Source organism: Haliotis asinina, chromosome 3, assembly GCF_037392515.1.
Source record: "Haliotis asinina isolate JCU_RB_2024 chromosome 3, JCU_Hal_asi_v2, whole genome shotgun sequence".
In the NCBI taxonomy this organism is placed as follows: domain Eukaryota; kingdom Metazoa; phylum Mollusca; class Gastropoda; order Lepetellida; family Haliotidae; genus Haliotis; species Haliotis asinina.
The window spans coordinates 53,320,008-53,342,949 of NC_090282.1; the positions used below are offsets into that span (position 1 = coordinate 53,320,008).

The 22,942-nt window shown below is 38.6% G+C and overlaps 2 protein-coding genes across 2 annotated transcripts in view; one reads left to right on the plus strand and one right to left on the minus strand.

The window, feature by feature from the left end:
• Window positions 1-15,922, minus strand: part of LOC137278158 (uncharacterized) — a 63,856-nt gene extending 47,934 nt beyond the window's left edge. The window contains exons 1-3 of the mRNA XM_067810331.1: window positions 15,780-15,922; window positions 12,796-13,017; window positions 9,252-9,872 (exon numbers count right to left, since the gene is read on the minus strand). Of these exons, the coding sequence (XP_067666432.1) occupies window positions 9,252-9,872; window positions 12,796-13,017; window positions 15,780-15,817 (881 nt within the window). The 5' untranslated portion in view covers window positions 15,818-15,922. The remainder of the gene's footprint in view (window positions 1-9,251; window positions 9,873-12,795; window positions 13,018-15,779) is intronic.
• Window positions 15,923-21,881: 5,959 nt separating this feature from the next.
• Window positions 21,882-22,725, plus strand: LOC137278913 (uncharacterized). Its single transcript, XM_067811412.1, has 2 exons — window positions 21,882-22,056; window positions 22,172-22,725. Exons 1-2 carry the CDS (start codon window positions 21,882-21,884, stop codon window positions 22,723-22,725), a joined length of 729 nt encoding a protein of 242 aa, XP_067667513.1.
• Window positions 22,726-22,942: the final 217 nt, after the last annotated feature.

Genomic DNA, 22,942 nt, shown 5'->3' on the forward strand with positions numbered 1-22,942 from the left:
GCAGTGGAACAGATCTCATACAGTGACACAGCATACGTCTTGGAGGTGGCAACTGCCCTAAATAAATGAGCGGTCAAAGAATCGTGGGGAGATATATCCCATACAAATGGCAGAGACAAGCCATCCAAAAATGGTTTGAATGTTCACGGGAAGGCCAACCATAACTTTGCCATAACAGAAGAAGAATTGGTTATCCAAACGGATGTGCTTTGATACAAGCCTTGAGAGTCTTACAGACATCTATGACATGAGCACATTCCAGAGATGTACTGGATGAGGAAGACTGAGGTGGAGAAGTGGTTTGACAGGTGCTGTTATGTGAAAAGCGCTGTTTCTTTTAGGACGGGAAGAATCTAGAAATCTAGTGCTGACTCTGTCCCTATGGAAGAGAAGTTAGCTGGGGATCCACAGACATTGCATGAACAACACTGACCCTCCTGCCAGAAGAAATGCAGCCTTAAACTTTTGTTGGATTCCAATGGTACTTAACATCACCGAAGTATTCATACACTACATTGCAGTTTCTGTTTTTTCTTCTTTATTTTAAATAATTAAACCTCCTTCATACATCTATAAGAAGGATAAAAATAGTTTTGATAAAGACATATTCTGATGTAGTTATTACCAGATGTTCATCTTATTTTTCTAATTACATTTCAGAAAAGGGGTTAATAATCACAAATGAGATTAGTTTTAATGAATATACGAATAAAATTTATAAATAAAACCCAGCTGCATTAAATCACAAAACAGAAACTGAAAAATCGCTACAACAAAAAATTTCTCAAAGTGAAAATTTGTGACACCTTTCTCTCATACACCAAGTGAAATTTTATATGAATTTGCTGAAAAATATATGAACAGAACTCCATTTAGATGCATATTTGCGTACATTACACTGTAGAAAAGTTGAAATGTGCAAGAAGAATATATGCAAGCATATGAAAAAACCCTAAACATATATGTTTACGCTATGTCAAAATAACAATGTGTATTTACCTAATACATCAAAATCATATTGTGTATATTATCATGAAATAATAATTCATACCAAAATTCACTGTTAACTGTGACCAGTACAAGCAATACATTAGCATTCAAATATTAGGAAAATGTAAATATAGAATATTAGTTTCATCATGCATCAGTAAAAGTTTAGACAAAGACCCCTGTCAACAGTTATCTCACAGACATTCTATTGAAATAGGTTATGACCATACAATTTCACAGATGTTCTAGTTAAAATCCTAGCCTGAGGTAATCAGAACTCCACTGTAAGACAAACCATTCACTAAGACAAGGGTTATGTCTAGACTGTTTAATAAACTGCTTTGATGAGGTAAACATGTCATCACCTACATTAAAAAAACATTATGCAAACACCAGTTAAGGGTCGTTAAAGATCCAGCCCAGAGTAAGCAATCAAGCATCCAGTAAACATACCAACAAGAATATTGCCACTTAGAATAGGATTGAAAGATTAAGTACTCACACAGTCTGGTCATTGAAGTAGTTCTAGCAGGACACACTCTATTTTGTTTATTCTGTATTTCATTGGTTATTGTAGGTTACACCCATTTTTGTACCAGTCAGCAAATCATAATCTTTGTATTGTTTCAAGTTTAGTTAAATAGTCTCCACCTCCATTTGTCCATCAGTAGGGTTTAGACTCCCAACACAGGCCAGCTCTAGCCCTTAGCCCAGAGGGTTGTACTGACTCTCTGTGGCCACCCTTGTTATTCTATTTCTTGTAAATATATTTGTAATTAGCTTCTTGTGACTTCGGACTCTTTCCTGAGTTAATTTCCCCAAGCAGACCAGCAGGCCAGTTAGATAAGGGATTTCACTGGAACCCTCACTTGGAGCCAAGACCCATATCATAACAATATTATCAATTCAAGCCAATCACACCCGTGAAGGTCCCGGGGTAGAATAGGCCTTCAGCAACCCATGCTTGCCATACAAGGCGACTCAGCTTGTCGTAAGAGGCGACTAACGGGATTGGGTGGTCAGGCTCGCTGACTTGGTTGACGTATGTCATCGGTTCCCAATTGCGCAGATCGATGCTCATGTTGTTGATCACTGGATTGTCTGGTCCAGACTCGATTATTTACAGAACGGCGCCATATAGCTGTAATATTGCTGAGTGCGGCGTAAAACTCAACTCACTCACTCACTCACTTAAGCCAATCAAAACAAACCAGTTTTTCCATCTCCAAATTTTCATGATTAAAAGAATTTTGAATAATTGAAAATGCAACAACACAGATAGAATACCACTCATGGTTTGTTAACCCATCACTGATTGGTCCATCTATAAATAGCAACCAATCAAATTGCTATTGTACTGAGAGCATGGTCAAAAGCTTAAACACACTCAAAATAAAATATCTACTTTTTTTTGCTATGAACAGATAACTATTTCAATAAAGGGCTGCTAGATGAATTAATAAGCAAGTGCTGTGTTTCACAATCAGATTCAGTCGACAGTGATATCTTATATTAACCTGTAACATTAGCTATTCGCGGCCCCCAAACAGATGTAGGCGAAAGCACATATTATTTCATGCAGCACCAGTGGATGAAGCTATAATTAACTATAATTTATCATTATTATTAATTATTCATCTTTAATCTGGAGGATTTTGTATTATCTCTATTATCAAATGAAAATATATTGTACCTCCTAAACATGTTATTTGAAATAAATACTTGGATTTTAAAAATATGGTCTGTATCAAACGCATAGTTATCCCTTGAAATTGGAAATGCCCACTTTGTTTCACAAGTATGGGTATCATACCACAAGCTTATCTGGAGCTCTGTTTGAATGTCAGACTAAAATATTCCCAGAAATATGAAATATATGCCCAATGTTAAAAGATGAAAGTTGATTAGTTGGATACAGACATAATTTTGTTGTTTTGAAACCTGCAGCAATTTATGTTTACAATTTCCTAAAACTGTTGGATGCGCATGTACAATCACCACAACAAGCCCACAAGATTGTAAGAAATACACTCAGTTTCACTAGTGAGAGCCGTTATATCAACAAATCAACATGCGGGTATTTGAATCTCTTACCATCAGTCGCATGTTTCTTATCAAAACTTAAAGGTCACATGCAACATAAAACACAACTTTGCAGATTCTGATACCTTTCAGTATGCACATTCCGAAACAAATCATCAAAAGAGCCAATTCAAACTATAAAGTTAAAAAAAAACCAAGATGAAAAAAAGCCAGTGAAATCAGAGTTCAAATGAGTCTAAAATTTTGCTGGGGGAAAATGTGGTTTCAACAGCTATGCTGCACTGTGCTCATAATGCATATGCAGTGAATAGGTTCACAGAGCTTGAAACAGTATGCCTGTCCGAAGTATGTTGGGGTGTATCATTTCTTTAAACATTGCAATAAGTGAAAAAACATTCTGTCATTTGGTACCTCTTGGATGATGGCATGCACTCAGATAATATGATATAAAATTTATTCAGTATTGGATGGATGACTTCACCTCATAATCACCATTCAAAGATTTGGATTGCTTTATTTATATTTAGACATGGCTGTCTTAAAAGGACATCACCATTTCAGTCTTTCAAAAACATTTTGTCCTGACATTCAAGTTGGCACTGTTTACAATATATTGAGAGCTGACACTTGTGTGACCATTCAGTATTATGCATGAATAAGAGAAAACATTAGAATAGGTTATGTCTTTTTGATTACATCATGTGAAAGTGGGGGTGTGTAGTGTCTCCAAGACAAGCTCTGTCAGTAAACATTATTTGAGGAGTCAATTTAACAGGTGATTGTATTTTCAAAATGCATTTTAATGCATTATAATAGCTTCGTCTGATTCTAGAGGACTTCTGCTTATCTCAAACACATAAAATGTTTCTTTCATATTTTGTTTCCTGAAGTTAGTGATGCATTTATTGCCGATTTTGCATTTTTGGGGGGTACCAAGATAAAAATCAAACAACATGGGGATTCTGAGGCTGGAGCATGGTGAAAACAATTTGCATGAGTTTGACAGATGCTACGCAGAAAAATAAAACATAAACAGTTGCATTTTTATAACTGTCCAGGTCAGGCCAACCACCTTTGGGACATGCCTCGTATATTTTTCATGACTTTTTAAGCAAACACATAATGCAATAAAAGATCTAAGCAGATTATTATTAAGTGGATTATTTTTATCAAAGCAGAGCGACCATTACATATTTTCACAAATAACAAGCATCGATAGGGGGTGAGTCTTCTTGGAGGTTACGGAAAGGGGCAAGTGGTGACAAATGAGTAAAGCTATGACTAAATCTGTAGAAAATGGATCAAGAATCCCCATGCCAAAACACCAATGTGCATAGAAGGTCCATCTATCCTCATACTGAGTGTTTGTTGAGTACCTCCTTGAAACCAGAATTGTGTCTGTAACAGGTGCAGGAATTTCACTAACTTGAAGCAATTTTAGCCAGTGGCCAAGCCAACCCCAGAATCCAAGAATTCAGGTATGGTGCTTAAAAATTTGGTTACTGTGCAGGAGGCTGAGCTAGAAACCTGAGGATTAGTGGAAACCAGCTTTGAACCAACCAAAGAGGTGCAAGAAGCATAAGCAGTCGAACTGTTTGGATGGCTAGCTATCATGAAACCCTGGGAATCAGTGGTATTTGAGGTTAAGGCCTACCATACTCTGTCCAATCAAGCTGGAAGGTATCATATGCTATTGCCCTCACAAGCATCCACTCATGAGGGGTTAGTATCTCCAGGAGATAATCAGGCATCACCTGAATATCAAACGGGTCACACCTTAGCCATCTGGTTTTTCATCTCTGGACAAACAATATGTCCTCTCCATAAAGCCCTTGAACATCATCCGGACTGGTTTTAAATTCCGCCACATTGATGTGCAAACTGGCCTTGTTCTTCCACAAAAAGTCCAAGAATGACAGGTTGCCCAGAACACCGCACCAACCTGACTGGGATGCATCAGTCTGAATTGAGACCACTGGCATCAGAGACTCCAGAGGGAGACCTCCAGATTAGTTTCCGACTGTGTCCACCACCCGTAGACGAGGAATTAAGTGCTCTGTCAGATCAAGAAGCTTCGCGTCGCTCTGAGTGGGATCACAGCTGAGCCAATGTCTGCTGTATAGGTCTCATTCTTACATGCACACATCAAACTTTGACCACCGTTGCCGCAATGTTGCCTAACAACTGAAGCCACGTCCATGCTGAAGCTATGGGGACTGAGGGTGCTGTGATACAGTCCTCTGAACTTTGACAATGCAGTCTGGAGACAGGGTAACTGTGTTCTGTACTGAATCTTGAAACCCATGAATATCAAATCCAGTGTTGGAATGAGTTCTGATTTCTTGAGATTGATGATCCAGCTCAGTTTTGTGAGAATATCCATCAGCAAATAATGGTATCTCGACACAACTGTTGGCCTAGAGCCCTGACAAAACAGTCATCTTGGCACAAAACTGACCCTGAGATCTGCCCATCTGAGCTGGAATCAGCATAAGTTTGGTGTACACCCTTGGCAACATGGACATGCCAAAGACGGGCACACAAAGTGGTAGCACTGCCTGTAGAAGGAGATAAAGAGGAAGTTCTTGAAATCAAAGTCCATAAGAACATGAAGGTAAACATCTTTGAGGTCAATTGAGGTCTTGCCCAGCTATCAACACAGATGAAATATATATCATCCTTAAAGCCTATTGTCACCTGCTGAATCCATTTCATGTAACTCTACTCAACCACTGTGCATTATGCCTTGTGTAACATCACTTCACGATTGACATTGCTACAGCCTCTTCATCCCTTATGTACACAACCTATGTACATCATTCCCTTCTGGCTGACCATCAACCTAATGCATACAGCCATGTAAATCTGCTCTACATCAACTTACATAATCCAGTATACCATATGTGTTACCAACCTCTTCTATTCTATAAACAGCTCATTTTGCCTCATATGTTGTCTCAACATCTCATGTATATATCACTCAAAAATTGCTTCTCACTTACCACTTTCCTGACGAATTTAGAATCTATGTCGAAACCTTGAAAGAAGTTGTATATCCATAAAGATAGTCCTCATCTATTCAACTTCTAAAATGCCAATCAAAGAAGCCAAGTGACTATGTGACCTCATTATCCCACCCAACTGTTCCTCCCTCCTTCTCCATCCCTTCCCTCTCACCCTTCTCCAAGGGACGTCTTTATACTTGGTCTCATAATCCTAATTACTTTATAATCATACTTGTATGCATTTTGAAACTTAAAAAAAAGAAGCGACCTGCGAATGTTTAACAGGAATGTAATTTGTAGACATTTCATCGTTTGCCTGTAAGAATCATAATTCGCATGCACGCCCTAGCGTATGTCGTCTGCATCATTACACTTCACTATGAAAACAATTCTGTTGAAAGCTGCAACAACTTAAAAAAAAAAATGCAAATATTAAAATTAAAGTTATAGGAGCAATGTCAGGCTATTACCTTGTTCGAAGAATGTATCCATCAATATCCACAAAAACAAGTGATATATAATTCATCTGCAGATTTCCCAAGTGACGTGTCGTTCAACAGAAATGTGATGTATCGTTTCAGGTTTTTCACATTGCTGTTTAGTTTCATTGGTCACCCAAGATAGCACACCTGGCAACTAATTGCATAATGTGCATCATTCTTTTTAAAAAGTTATTTAGTTAGCCAATAATGAGCAATCAATCAATGTATTGGCGGTTAATCCTTTGAAAGAAGGGTGTTGTTTTTACATAGACACAGACACAACAGAGTGTATTCAGTATAGATTAGTAAATGTACAGTGGAATCTGTCAAATTCGGACTTGACTGGGAAAGACTTAATTGTCCGAATTACATAGAGTCCGAATTGTCCTATTTGACAGGAGTTAGCTTCATTGATGACGAAGTTGAACTTTCAGACACAACAGTGAAAACACATAATAAACAACAAGATACTGGTGTAAAATGAATAATTATTTATTAACTTATTATTAATTTATTAATTTCACTGAAACTTGATCTTCATGTTGTGATTCATGGTCAATTTTACGTCGACACCTTGCTTTGAATGCACGTATTACTTTGTACTTTTCGGCAAGGTCTTTCTGTTTAATGGGAGGTGTCGATTCGGCATCTTCTATTAACTTGAACTTGGAAGCCAAGCATAATGTTGCATATGCACGTCTTCGCTTTGGAGGTGGTTCAGCCATTTTGCTACTGATGAAAAATAATCTACACTGTTTTCTATTTATAATAAAATGACAGTGACAATGAGTGACACTGAGCCGAGTCCTCTTGGTTGAGTTGTTTGTTTACTGATTAACCCAATAATCCGCTTGAAGTCGGGGACCGCTAATTAGGCCACTCACTCCGCCTCCGGCAGGAAGTCCGAGGTAATCAGCATCTTTTCATGGTCAATTGCCTTGTCGGGCCAAGATTTTAGTCCGAATTCCGAATTATGCCGAGTCCGATTTATGCCGCACTCGTGTAATGATAACCTTATTAAGTTCTGCCGGGACCACCACTAAGGTCCGAATTGTAAAGAAAACCGATTTACCCAAGGTATGAATTTGACAGATTCCACTGTACATACATAAACACTACCTTTTGACAAATCCCCTATTTAAATCCACATAAAACTAATTATCAGTCAGCATGTTATCGGTTAATCCTTTGATCGATCCAGACACAAGAAATGCCAAATGGGGGCCTTTGTCGGGTAATCTAAGTGGCGTTACCATAAATTATACCTGTTATAATTTCATTAACTGAGCATCAAGTGAATGATGACAAATAACGTGTAGGTTTATACCAACTAACACGGATTACAACCTAGTGACATCAAGTGATTTTGACAGAATTGTTTTTGAAAACAAGGGTTGTGAGTGGAAAACTAGGCAAAGCAGGAGAAAAAACTAAATGATAGTAGATTGTGAGAACACATTGCTTTCATTTTTCTCAACAGCTTTCACGATTTCAGGTTTGTACAAACCTGTAAACGAAATAGTTCAACCCCTGAAATGTAGATGAATACTACACAGACCCTCATTTCTATACCTACAATTACGTCAAGGAGACGCGCTGCTCTGATTGGTTGAAATTTCATTTGCTGCTGAGAATATGCACTGGCAATACATAATTGTGATGCTAAACAACCCATAATAGCAACCCATATTACCATACTGAACCTGAACCATGTAATGGATTGAAGCATATAACATCTGAATTGTCCATCTAACAACCAAACAGGATAAAAGTGGAGAAAAAAGCCAAGTATAAAAATATTCCTGCACAAATACTGAATGCAATTTCAGTGGTAGCAATGCTGCACAAACTTACTGAAGAATGCCATAGTGAAAGATTTATGACCACACTAACATACTGTAAGCAGATCACTGAAATATGATGTGTCACAAGAAAATAACCTTTGAATTACAAAAAAGGTTCACAAAGAACCTTGGATCCTGTCCCACCATAAATGAGAAACTTCTTTCATTTAACAAAGAACTGATCAGACATAGTAAAGTGCTAAACCTATTGCCATGACTGCAATCTTGCATGTCACATGCCAGGCAGACAGAGGCCGACAAAAAGTTACTGATGCATAAAAAAACGTTAGAACTAGTATGTCGAAGTAAGTCCATGTGATAATAAAGAAGAGGATACAATATTCATCTCATTTGCACTCATCATTAGGAAAAGCACTTGCAATAGCACAGGTGAATGAAGCTCACATACGTCTTCTTAGGAGATTGACAGCATGGAAAGTGAGTTGCAAAATTCCAACTTAGAGTTACCTTTTCTTTTTGTGTAGTATATAGTTTTATCAAAATATAGTCACAAATGTTGTTAAAATGGACATAAAACTTCTTTTAAGTACCCTAAGAAGACTTCTTCTGAAAACGAATCAGGTGTTGTTAATGTCTACAGCAGTACCTCAGTGATTTCTTAATTTAATATGTTACATGCAATGCAAGCAATGGAAAAGAAGTCCATGACAACAGTTAACTTTATGTTCAGTCAGGTGATCTTAATGACAGAGCTCACCTGAACATGTAGAAGATAATTTGAAATGTCAGAAAGGACAACTTTACAAGTGCTATTGTCAGAAGAAGACAATCATGGATGCCCCACATGCAAGCAACAATACAAGCTCACTTGATTTTCAGTCTGCTAAGCAACTAAAGAATTCAATGATCTCCAAAATATTAAATACCTGCTGTGATATGTAGATGTCTGATGAGGTCCCTTCAAATTCCGCTCATCATATTTGCCATGAAAGCTGGATGCAGTACTTAGAGATCTTCTAATGCTATAGTCCACATCAGTAGAATCAGCACAGAGGTCCTGTCTACCTCTAAAACTACCATGAGGTTTTGGTGATAAAACAGTGATAATTCTCCGTTCGAACTCATCTGGGTCATCAAGGTTGTCATCATGATGGAATGCCTTGATTTCTTCCCGATCAAAAATTGGCTTGCGACCTTCACTGGCTCTCCGTTTCAACAAAAAATTGTGAAAATCAAAATTTGTTGTTGTAACATTTACAGCTGTTGATATTGGGATGTGAGGGTTACGCTGCAGTCCAATAGTGATGTTTTCCTCAAGTTCAAATTTCTTTTCAGTCAAACCAAAACGTTCATTTAAAGTCACTTTCTTTTTCACTTTCCTGTTTTCAGATGGAAAGTAATCCTGATGACTCAGATGTTCAGATGATGATCTTTCTCTCAAGGAGTCCTTGTCTGAAACAGAAGTGTCAGCTTTTGGCTTGTCCTGGACTGGCGATGTCCACACAGTCGGAGAGCGCAGAGTCTTTCTTTCAACATATGGTGACTTTCTGTGAACAGAAAGCATTCTTACAGATAGTCAAGTCAAAATGTACATGAATTTCAGAGAACTTATGAGATTCTTTGCATTTTCTGTTTCAATCCATAGGGGAAGGGCAGTGATATAGAGACACAAAAATAATGTGATTAAGACTGCTTAGATATGAGTTATGGTAGGCAGCAGGGAGGTGATATCCTTGGCCTCTGTTTATGGTTGGCAGAAGTCTCTTGATATGAATCAGTGGCTTCTATTACTTTCCTGATCTTGTAGTGGGGGTGATTGATGGTGAGTACCTTGCTGCTGTTGCGAAAAAGTTTGGTGTTTTATCATTTTCTAACATGGAGGAGTAATCAGTTGTACCAAGATGTGACTGTGACCAAGATGATCAAGGACATTTCTGCCAAGACACACTTGAGAGTACTGTTGTTTACAATGCAATTTCAGTTTACTTGTGTAAGTCTTGATTTGATAAATGCAACAATAAGAAATATAACTTCTAGTTTAAAATTTAATGTGATGTTTCAGTTTCTATGAATATCAATTAGTCAAATGAGCTCATCGATAATTGCTGACACTAGTACTCCAGCACTTTTGGTCATGTTAGTTTTCGGTACAAGTTTACCAGGAGGATGTTTTGTCACAATACTTCAAGATATTTTGGGGAATCTACAATATTCAGCATTGTTGATTGTATTGAAAATCTTTACATTCTAGTTAAATGAGTTTCCTATGACAGAAGATATATATATATAGAATATAGGAAAGTTAGGGCGTGATGGGTGAAGTAGCTAAAGTGCCAGGCTAGTGATCCAGAGAGGTTGTGGTGTTGGGATCAAGCCCACCTGTAACCGAGTGCAAACGCCTTGGAGTCAACTTAGTGCACAGGCTCTTTCTGTGTTGTCACAACCCCTAGTGTACAGTACACAACCCGGTGCACTTAAAAGAACCCACAAATCCATTGGTATATAACCAGATGGTGGCCATGTCCAAACACAAGTTGTCGGTATAGTAACGTGCAGTAAACCTGGACAAAGTACTGTGACTATGTGTCCCAGTCCACCCAGCTGTGAATGGGTACCTCGATATCATGCAGCTACAGTGAGTGAGTGAGTTTAGTTTTACGTCGCACTTAGCAATATTCCAGCTATATGGCGACGGTCTGTAAATAATCGAGTCTGGACCAGACAATCCAGTGATCAACAACATGAGCATCGATCTGCTCAATGGGGAACCGATGACATGTGTCAACCAAGTCAGCTAGTCTGACCACCCGATCCCGTTAGTCGCCTCTTACGACAAGCATAGTCACCTTTTATGGCAAGCATGGGTTGCTGAAGGCCTATTCTACCCCGGGACCTTCACGGGTCTCATGCAGCTACAATTAACTTGGTGCGTCCTAGAGGAAGCAAGAGCTGTATACTCCCCAAGGAGATGAGACTGATAATACGATGGGCCATTGACATTGACATCCAATGATTGAGGGAAATATATGTCAGCACCTTGAACAAGCACTAGTTGCATGGATATGTTTGCGATATATAAATTAAGTTACAACTATTTTGTAATCCTTATCTATGAAAAACTTTTTAATTGATCATTCTTATACATTCACATTACTGTAGAAATTCTTCAGACATCTGAACATGACTACTGCCAGGTGGATGGAAGTGTATACAGTGAAACCCTGATAAGTGAACTACTGATAAGTAGTAACCCGAATAAGGAAACTGGCAGTCGCCTTCACTATATATCAGTATTTCATTTTGGATAAGTAAAATCGATTAAGAGGCAATTCTATTTAAATAAACCTGTCTCAGCAGTCCCTCAAGACATTGTACAACAGAAATGTTATCAAATAAGTGGCAATACTCAAACCAGTCCTAGTGGATTCACTCAGCAGTAATTAACGTGCCTCAACTGGCATCACACACTGCTACAGAGCAGAAGTTATCAAAAGAACTTTATAATGTCAGTGAACATGTCAAATTTGCAATCAAACATCACAAGACAAGATTATGTTCCATTTCAGTCCTAATTTGTATATGCTGGGCACTGTTTTATATACATGGATTAGCATGTACACAATTGCACTCTGTCTAATTCAGACTGGTTTGGGACCCACTAAAAAGTCAAAATTAGACAGCAGTCTGAGTTACACTAATGTTTCATATAAAGAAGGATTATGTTGGGACCTTCAGTTCAGTCCGGTATATACAGCGATCTGAGAAAGACAGAGCCCGAGTTGGACAGAGTGTACAGTATTTGTCTCGTACAAAAAGTTAGAACTAGCAATCAGCTGTGCATTCCTCCCCATCTCTCTACCAGTGATTTAGTTAAAACATACCCCATAATAAAGCAGCATGACTTCTGATGTAGTGATCGGAGAAATATGGAATCTAAAATGGCTATTTCACCAACAGAAATAAATTCTAAAGGTTTTTATGAATAAATGTAATATATTCATAATCATAACTAACATTCAGAGATCGCACTTTGGTATGATGCCAGACAGTTTTTATGAATAGAACAATCTGACTTATCATGAATGAGGTTTCTCGCTATTTACACTGCGAAAACAAGTTGTTAACATGTTATTGTCCATCTACAATATATATGACTCTTAGTCAAACAAAATTTGTATCTATCTACTAGTTGTCTTTTATTTTGATCTACATATAAATTATTATATGGTGCTGATACAAAGAGGATATGATGTCTGCTACACTTTACTTGGAAATGTGATACAACTTGCTGGGAATGATACGTGGCAATACGGATGAGTAGCAACTTTTGCAGTGGTCCCTTGGAGTTTCACTGTATATCATTGCCTATGTTAGCTGGCAGTCTTAGAAACTAAGCATAAGGTGTAAATATAAGTCTGATATCCAACCATCCCTGAAGGTCATCCAAACAGCAAAAAGACGCATTCTGACCTTGATTTATATCTGTTTGAGACATGAGGGCTATGTCCATGTTTGGATCTCTCTCTGTGGCCTCTAGTTGATCTGTGAGGTGAGGATGAGAACTTTCTGCTGGAAAGGAACCTTTGAGACTCGTGAGAATAACCAAAACGTCCACTAGATTTTGCTCGAGCATCAGTGTACCTTGAAGTTTTAAAAGGATGGAGCCTTTGATAAGGTGACCGTGACCTACTCCTGAAACAGAATCAGAATACACTGATTTCAATGTGTATTTGTTGATAAAACAGTGGGAGAGAACACTTGACTTTTGACATTATTTTAAAGGTCACATGCAAGGTAAAATACAACTTTGCAGATTCTGATACGTTTCGGTATGCCTTACCAAAACAAATCATCAAAAATGCCAATTCAACCTATAACATTGAAAAAATAACGCAATGATAAAAAAGCCTGCGAAATCTGAGTTCAAATGATTTACTAAATTTCCCCCAGTGCTGGTTGAAAAGTGGTTTCAACAGATGTGCTGCGCTGCACCCAAAATGCATGCACAGTGAATAGGTTCACGGAGCTTGAAACAGTATGCATGCCCAGATTATGAGGTCAGCAGTAGTCTAATCTTGGTTGTGTACACAAACATGTAATACTCCATTCGTTACATAAACAAACTTGTTGATTGTGGTAAACAGCCTCTGTCACAGAGAAAGCTCAATGTCTTGTTTATTGACTACTATATGTCTGCCTGCCTGCCTGTCTGCTAATGACAACATGAAATACACAGCTTCAATCATTGACCACATGCAATTTGAATATAACACAAATAAACTGATTTATCACTTGTGCACCCAAGTCCTGTCTCTGCCACAGTATGTAATTAGGCAGATGTGATACTTGTACACATGACATGTTTTTATGTCTGTGGGTTGCAATATTTATCTCCTGTGGAATGGATGATATATTTTACCCTGATACAATAGATTTCTCTCCTTTGGTAAATATTACCTGGCTTTTGTAAGTCTCATCCTCTCACTGAAACACTATCAAAGTTCCAAAAATATTTTTTTACAAATGTGTTAATTACATGTCATATTAATCGGATTTCATAATAACATAGTCTTTTTACATTCACAATTTTATTTACAATTATGGATGTGTCAAGTACTGTGAAGAAATGAAATCTCAGGCAACCAACAGGCCTCTCAAGACCTGACTACCATTTGATAAAACAAAAAAATTAATAGCTACAAATGCCACTAATGCTTGCATTATTTTTCTAACCATGCACCAATCCTTGACTTTCATTTGTTTGAGGCAAGATATAGCTTCATTCAACTTCATTGACTGCAGTAGCTCTACAACTGCATTGTGGTACGGGGCTACAAAAAGACCCAAATATTGCAGTTGACCATTGGGTCCCCATTTATCACTAAATGGTTGTACAGTGTTCATTGTATTTGTTTCTTTTTCGGAAAAGAGTTCCACCTGTACGCACCACTTTTCACGTGCACTCTGTCTAATTGGGACTGGTTTGGAATCGATTGAAAATTCTGAATTAGACATATGTCTTGAGTTACACAGAAATTTTTCATATTGGTACCTGATGGTTTGGACCTTAAGTTCAGTCCTGCTTATGGAGCAATCCAAGAAACATATGGTTCAAGTTGGACTGAGAACACTACTGGATAGTGACCAGTTATTGCCGTGTACCAATTATTGCCAACACCTGGCTGTAGTGCTTGCGCAGACAGCTTTACTTGTACTTCCGTAGTATTTCACATACTGACACATAAAAAAACCCGATAGGTTACAAGAGTTTAAATTACTTTGAGTATTTCACATTGTATGTTACAAATATGAATCCCTCGGAAGAGAGACCCAAACACATCAGGGGGCTGTCACATGACCATTAGTGTGTTGGCATGAAATTTCATAAATGATAAGAATTGAATGAAAATCATCCTGGATGTGTTGTGAATCTATAATGTTCAACTTGACAATTCAGTCCACAAAAAGTGCAGATTTTAATGTGTCTGAACATACCCATAATGCCAAATGTCAATCACTTAACTCTGAATTGACCCGAATTTCCACCTCTGTTTTATGGACTCGAAAGATACCATGCAGACGATACTGACAAATTATGAGAGTAAATTTTCACCTTTATCTTTAATTTTTCACCCGAGAAAACAAACACTGCCAAAACTGCAAACAGCTACTCAAAATGTCAAGTTTGGTAACTTCAACCCCGCGGTGACATCTCCACAGTCCCGTCAGCTTATATCAGCATCCATAAACATTCACAATGAAAGTGAGTTTTGTTCTTTTAAGCTTCTTTTTTAAAAACAGATTCCAGTTATGAAATTTCTTCAATATGTCAAGGTTTGAAACACAATATTTTTATTTTTAAGTTTATGTCAAATTAAGTGAATAAAAAAAACCTTCAGAAATGGCGATAATTGGTCTTGTTAGTTGCAGGGAAAGCACAATCTACACTAACGCACTTCCTGTTGACCGCGTTTTGGAGAAACACGATCGACAACAGTAAACAAGCAGAAAACAGCGGTGAATAGCTGATCTATTATCAAGATAAATTTTATTTCATTCCGTGAAGATAATGGAGCAAATCATTAAAAACCACTAAAAATGGCGATAACTGGTCGCTAGCCAGTATAGTACGTTTGCTCCTGGGGAGTCCTTCCCTGGTGTAATATTCCAACACTGAAATAAGTTCATTTTTCATACCTGCTCTAGTTTATTGAATGTATATTTAGGTGAGGTATGCATGCCAGTTTGTAATTTTGGTTTTGATTGTGGTGGGAGCTACGGGTGGAAAACATACCAACTATTGACTGATTATCAGTAGTAGGACAATGTGCGAGTCTTGTATGAAGCTTATGACTATGAGCAGTTCAGTTCAACCCAATTTCAATCCACGTTCACGACAGCAACCGTGGAAACACACAAACCTATGGAACAGAAACCAAAAATGGAAAGGCTACCTTCTGTAACGCTCCTTCGTAACACCGTGTGAAGGCATTGCAAGCAAAGACAAATAATAGCCTAAATTCGTATTCTTGGTTCACTTGTCAACACAAAGTGAGCATTTACAACGCCATCTTAAGTTGTATCACAAGCTCCACACACCGCTGCACTTATTGGGATTTAGCTAAACGGCCCTTAGCCAAAATGGTATCACAAAAGTGACCAAATCGGCCTCATGTCATACCACTTATTTATGCTCTGAAAATGTAGCGATACTTAGAAATTACCCTCAAACATTTCTGTCATTTGGATGGATGTTACTCGCATGTCCTAGGTTCCTGATAATATTGAAAGAATTGGGAAAACACATTAGAGCGGTGTCCGTGTCCCATATACACGTAGAAAGAAGTATCGCAACACCCTCATTTTTTTCATAGTGAAATGACCATACTGGTCAAAGGAATAGGTCTTAGACTCAATTTAAACTATACCATATATACAGCCACTCAGGGAATAATAAAAAGGCAAATGTAAACGCAAAAAGAACGAAAACCCGTAGTTTATTTATAACGGCATACAAAACAAATCAACTGACTCGTTTTCTGATTCTGATAAGTGTAGTTGTATGACAACACGTGCGGTCATCTTAACCCCCTGGATGCCGACCTTTTTTTTCAGGCGTAAAATTTTCGTAAGGTTTGAAAAGTGATTGTTGTGCGAGAATTGCGCTCACGTAGTCCTGGATCTGCATACGGCTATCAACAATTAGACGGTTTTACTACGTATCATATTGTGAGTCACACGCACACCTGTCTGTCATCAATTTAGCGTAAATGAAAATTTAACACTTGAATATTCATTGAATATTCATTTAGGATATAACCTTTTGTCCCTATGATTGTATACATTATTATGTAATTATTTTGCTTCAGAAATATGCAGTGAAAGGTACAAAGAGATCGTTTTTTCAGTATGGAATTATTAGAATATGGACGTTAGGTTTGTCCAAATTAAGAAATGACCTGGTTTACATATTTTCAAACAATTTCCCTAAATATATTGTTTGAGTTAGATATTCTGCCATCAAAATATGTTTTAATCGAATTCGAACTGACTTTATTATCGAAAACAATGGTCAATCAGTTTCCATAATTGTTTTGTCTACAAAAACGACACAAACCAATGCAATGAACAAGACAATTCCTTTAAACATGTGTGCCTATGCATTTCATAAAATATAAAATCATTTTCACTAATACTTATTACATATAAGGTTGAAATAAATCGCTGTTTATTAACTTGTTCATATGAAACTGCAATATTTGTCCCAACGTATTGAATATTGTACATCACAGGAACTAAAGCACATGTTGCAGTAATGGCTACGTGTGATCTTCTAATACTTGTGTAGAGTATGGAATCCGAGAAGGGACAATGTAGCGTTGTCGCATTGTCGCATTGTCGCGTTGTCGCCCTCTCAAAAACAAGCAAAATGAGGCAAAAAGCGCGAGAATGCTACAATGCGACAACGCGACATTTCGCCCATTTGTCGCACTGTCGCGATGTCGTGTTTTGAATAACATTCTCTGTTGCTCCAAAGTGCGACAAGCGACATAGTGACACTTTTCAAGGTCAAAAGATATCTCGTTGTCGCATTGTCGCCCTATCTAAGATATGTAAGAATTCACTAAAACGAGACGCGACAATTTGACATTTCATCAAAATGTCGCAATGTTGCTCTTTGTTAAAATATTGACCATAGTATGCATTTAACAAATTGACTAACACGTGATAATGCAACAAAATATATGTCGCATTGTCGCATTTTTGTGTTGCCGATGCGCATGTGTAGAAAGTCAATTAATCTACGCATGCACAGAAAATGTTATACTCTATTCCAGACTTCACTGGTCTTTCGTTACCTCCAACGGTTTTTAAAATGAAGTAGTGATCGAAATGGCAATGGGCCTTCTCTTCTTGAAGTTAATGCAAATCGTTCTTTGTTGCTTTATTGTTTTACATATTGCAAATGTATTTAGCCAGTCAAGTGTGTTTTAGCAGCAAAACGAATTATTAGCGCAACTATTCATTGTAATCACGGCACACTGTGCCCCTGTCATTCAAGGCGGGGCGGTTTGCTGTGAAGAGTTAGTCTCTTAGTCACACCAGATAACTATTATCATAAGTTCGAATCCCAGCACCAGGGCACCTGGGCTTCAGAGGATGTCAGGTCAAACTGCACGGAACAGGTTGAAAGAGATTCGTTTGAGAGCCAGAAAACCCGACGTCAGAGTCTACGTCGTCTTCATCGCGCTCAACGTCTTCTCTATCTAGAAGTATATTCTTTGTTTTATAGACATTATCTTCCTCTAAGCTCATGCACTCATTACTCATGTAAACTTTCATGTACTAAAGTCTGTTTATGGACGAGTTATACATGTTTGAAAATTTTCGCAACAGATTTCTCGTCTATGCGTTTATTTCTTGAGATAGTATATCACAATGATAACAGTCAAGTTGTATGGCGTTTTCCCATTACCACGTTCAAAGCCGACCTAAACTGTCGAGGTGTTGGTGGTTAAGTGATTGTTCATTCTACTTGGTATCCATCCACCGCTGGGTGAACAGAGGCAGATCTCGAACAAACTCATCAGCGTCGGACAGGACTGTAACATGAAACTGTGTCAGGAACCACATTATGGAACATAGTGACCCAAACATCACCTGATGTTTCTGCTGATGTGGCTTGAATTTTAACAGTATTTCAGTTTCTCACAACCTGTCATCTTGATATCGGCGAAATGTCCAAAGCGATTAATGTGTATGGTGCTGGGATTCGAACTTATGATAGTAGTTATCTGGTGTGACTAAGAGACATTAATCTGCACAGCAAAATGCCCCGCCTTCAATGACAAGGCAACCGTTTGCCGTGATTACGATGAAAAGTTGCGCAGATAATTGTCTTGCTGCTAAAACACAATTCATTGGCTAAATACATTTATATATAAAATAATTTTCAAACCAACAATGAAGATTTGCATTAAGTTCAAGAAAGTAGCAAAAAGACCATTGAAGTGTGAACTAGAGTGTAACATTTCAATATGTCGCATTGTTGCGTTTTAGTAAATGTTTAGTTTTTTCTTTATACATCGTAAATAGGGCGACAATGCGACAACGGGACATATTATGACCTTGAAAATTTTCACTATGTCGCGTGTCGCACTTTGGAGGAACAGAGAAAATGTTATTCACAACGCGACACGCGACACGCGACATCGCGACACCGCGACACCGCGACAATGTCCCTTCTCGGATTCCATAGTAGAGGTTCAAAATGTGGTATAGTACGCTTACTGAGTCAATTTCCCATGTAAATATTATTCAAACAATCAAGACCTTTCAAAGAATAAAAACGTACACCCTATATCCACATTAGTATGATGTTGAACATGGATATATGTTGATACTGAAAAGGAAAAGGTCTTAGACTCAATTTAAGCTATACCGGATATATTTACACTCTGGGAATAATAAAAAGGCAAATGTATACGCAAAAAGAACGAAAAACCGCAGTTTAATTATAGCGGCACACAAGACAAATAAACTGACTTATTTTCTGATTCTAATAAGTGTAGTTGTATGGCAACACGTGCGGTCATTCTAATGATTCTGGCATACAGTCCTCAGCAAGTCACATACGCATCAAACACAGAGAACAATGTCAATACGTGGTGTAATGTCTTTCAGCTGTAATAACGTCCACAGATCTTACGTTGAATTTGACGTTTGATTCTTGATTGAGGGCAATGTCATGATCATGTACCGAAACACCTCTCAGGAGTATTCGGCAAGCCATAATGTCACAAACATGTTACATGGGATTGATATCTTGACTCCTGACGGGGCGAGGAGTTTTGATGTAGGAAATCACCAACGGTGCCAGCACGAAGTGGGCTTCTATTGTCATTCAGGAAGACTGGCCATGTGAAACTTTTTCAATGAAAAACTTTGAGGAGTTGTCAGCTGAGGAGGGAGACATACTTGCTTTTCTAAAGCTATTCTGTTGATTTCCCAAGGCACTGCGCTGTAATGGCAGTTTGTGTAAACTTCACAAAACATGATTATGATAGGGATATATGACTGCATGGCATACTCGTTGAGATTTTTCCCCCTTCTGTATACAAGTTATTCTAATCTACTGCTTTGGATTATTTGGTTCATTAATGTAGGTTATCACGTGTGTGTGTTTTTGGATGGTTAATATTCTGCAGTAGGAATAACATACATAGCATTTAGCGAGCCTATGAGCTGTATTGTGCAAAAATACAGACATATGTATATTTACACACATGTGCAAAATGGGTCCATGAACGCAATTGCACATACATGCAAAACTGCATAGTGAGAAAAATTGCATCAAGTCAGGGGTAGGTGCAAAAGTGTTTTTGCAAATAAGTATTTCTGCTCGGAGTGCATTTTGGGTGCATGAACTCATTGCAAATTTGCACGTGTATATATCAATGTTTCCAAGGTCTCGTTCTATTTATAGCGTACGGCTATTGCATCATATACTCATGGAAAAATTTATGGGAACGCATGTTTCTTTGGGCAATTCAATATTTCTGTTTACTAACTTCAGCGTCGTGTATTATCGTTTTCGTGAAGAGCAGTTCACTCAAACTCACCATAATGCTTTCCATGCATGTGCACTACATGCTCCTAAAGTTACATGCACTTAGATTTACACGTGACGTGTATGTGCACTGTCAAACACAACGGTTAAAAACATTGTTAACATGGTGAGACAGTACTTAACTTTGGCACAGAAATGGGAGGCAACTTTCATGGTTAATGGTGGAAGCTCATTAGGACAGGTTGCAACAACTTTTCACAAATCTTTTAGCGTGATATCCAGACTTTGGAATCTCTGTAGAGCGACTGGTGACGTCAAAATGAGGCGTGGTCGGGGACGGAAAAAGAAAACCACCCCACGGGATGACCGGACCCTACTCCTTATTGCTCTGCGAGACAGGTTCAAATCATCCTCCAAAATCAATACGGAATTCAGGCGAAGAACAAACGTCAGAATTTGTTCATGTACAGTGCGTAATCGTCTTAAATCGGCTGGTCTAAAAAGCCTCAGTCCATTGGCTAGAATCAACATGACTGAGCAACACAAGCGCTTGAGACTGCAGTGGGCACGGAACCGTGGATGAAGAACCGTACGTCAATGGAGAAACACCATGTTTAGTGATGAGAGCAGGTACACACTTGACCATAATGACGGTCGAATTCGAGTTTGGAGACGCGTTGGGGAACGTCACAGTGCCTGCACCATTAAACAGCATGATCATTTTGGAGGGGCTCTGTTATGGTGTGGGGCGGGTTTCCCTTTAACCACAAAACAGATCTTGTGCGTCTTGATGGCAGGATAACAGGTGTACGATATCGTGATGAGATCTTGAACCCGACTGTGATCCCTTTTGCGCGTACAGCAAGTCGAATGTTCGAGTTCCAGCATGACAATGTCCGCCCTCACATCGCTCATGTTTGTCGGGACAGACTGAGGGCTGCAGGTGTCCGGGTGTTGCAATGGCCGGGTAAAAGTCCTGATCTTAACCCCATCGAACATCTTTGGGATGTTCTTGGCCGCAATGCTCGGGACAGACCTGTTCAACCCAACAATTTGGATGAACTTTTCGTGGCTGTCCAGGAAGAATAGCGTAGAATTCCGATTGGTACCATCCGTACACTCATTCGCAGCATGCCACGACGATGCCAAGCAGTTCTCCAGAGACATGGGGGACACATTCGATATTGATTTTCATCACTTGACATAAGCCTTTTCATCTGTATGATCTTTTCTCTTACTGTTTCAAAGATTAAAAGTCACGGCTATTTCACGCGTTCCCTTAAATTTTTCCATGAGTATACTTATTTGTGAATGTCTAGACACTGTTGACAATACCCCACAGCACTGTTCATCACACTGTTAGAAGGATGAGAGTAGTGCTGATGGTAAAATGCCAAACACATCAAAGAAAAGAGGTAGTAGATGTACAAATGCTGAAACAACAGCCCTTATTTCATTATGGGGGGATAACAATATTGAAGATCAAATGGATGATGCGAAAGTGAACAACAGAAAATTGTATCAAGATTTGTGTGACGCCCTAAAGGAAATGGGCTATGACAAAACCCCCGAGCAATGCAAGACAAAGATTCATACGCTGAAGAGGCAATATCGTCAAAGCAAGACCTTACTGACGACAAGTGGAGTGGAAAGGGAGGCATGTATGCCGCTATTTTGATGAATTGAATCAAATCCTGGGTGGAAGACCTCTGTCGTCACCTTTAAAAATAATTGAGAGTTCCCAGTTAAGGGATAATCAAACTGATGATTCCTCAGATGAGGAAGAGAGGAGGACGTTTGACGCCAAGTCAGCTGACATGTCTGACATATCGGACATAAGGCACAGTGGCGAAACTGAAAAGTTAGTTGCTGACCCCATTCCCAGCACCAGTGCTGACTGTGTAAATTCTCAACACATGCCTGTTGATGCTCTGTCTGCAAGCAAGAGGAAAGATTGGAAGACAGATGGAAAGAAAGATGGGAAAACAGATGGAAAGAAAGATGGGAAGAATGAGAAGAAAGAAGAAACGAATGATGGAAAGGAGGAAAACCGAAAGAGATCATTTGACAAAAGCGAGACAGGAAGTAAGAGAGTGAAGAGGACCCGAAAGCAGACAGCACTAACAGCAGTGATGGAGGGATTTGCAACTAGCAACGAAAACAAAGATGAGAAATTTATATCGTTAGAACAGAAGAAGCTGGACGTGGAGATGCGGAAGATAGACCTGGAACGAATACGGCTGGAGATGGAAATGCAACAGAAAAGAGAAGAAAGGGAGCATCAGTACAAAATGATGTCCATGGTTATGAGCCGCATACAAACAATGTAGACACCGACACCGACTCCTAATAGCTCATCTATCACTGGGTTACCTTCGCCGAATCAAGGAAATATCTCGTATGATGACAGTGGAGATTCCTTCTGTAATCTTTGATTGTAACACAAAAAGACGTTTTGTTAACCAATGTTTTACCAGTTCTTGTGCGATTTGATGTTTTACTACAAGTGTAATCTTTATGTTCTACGTGAAACGGTCCAAGGAGACA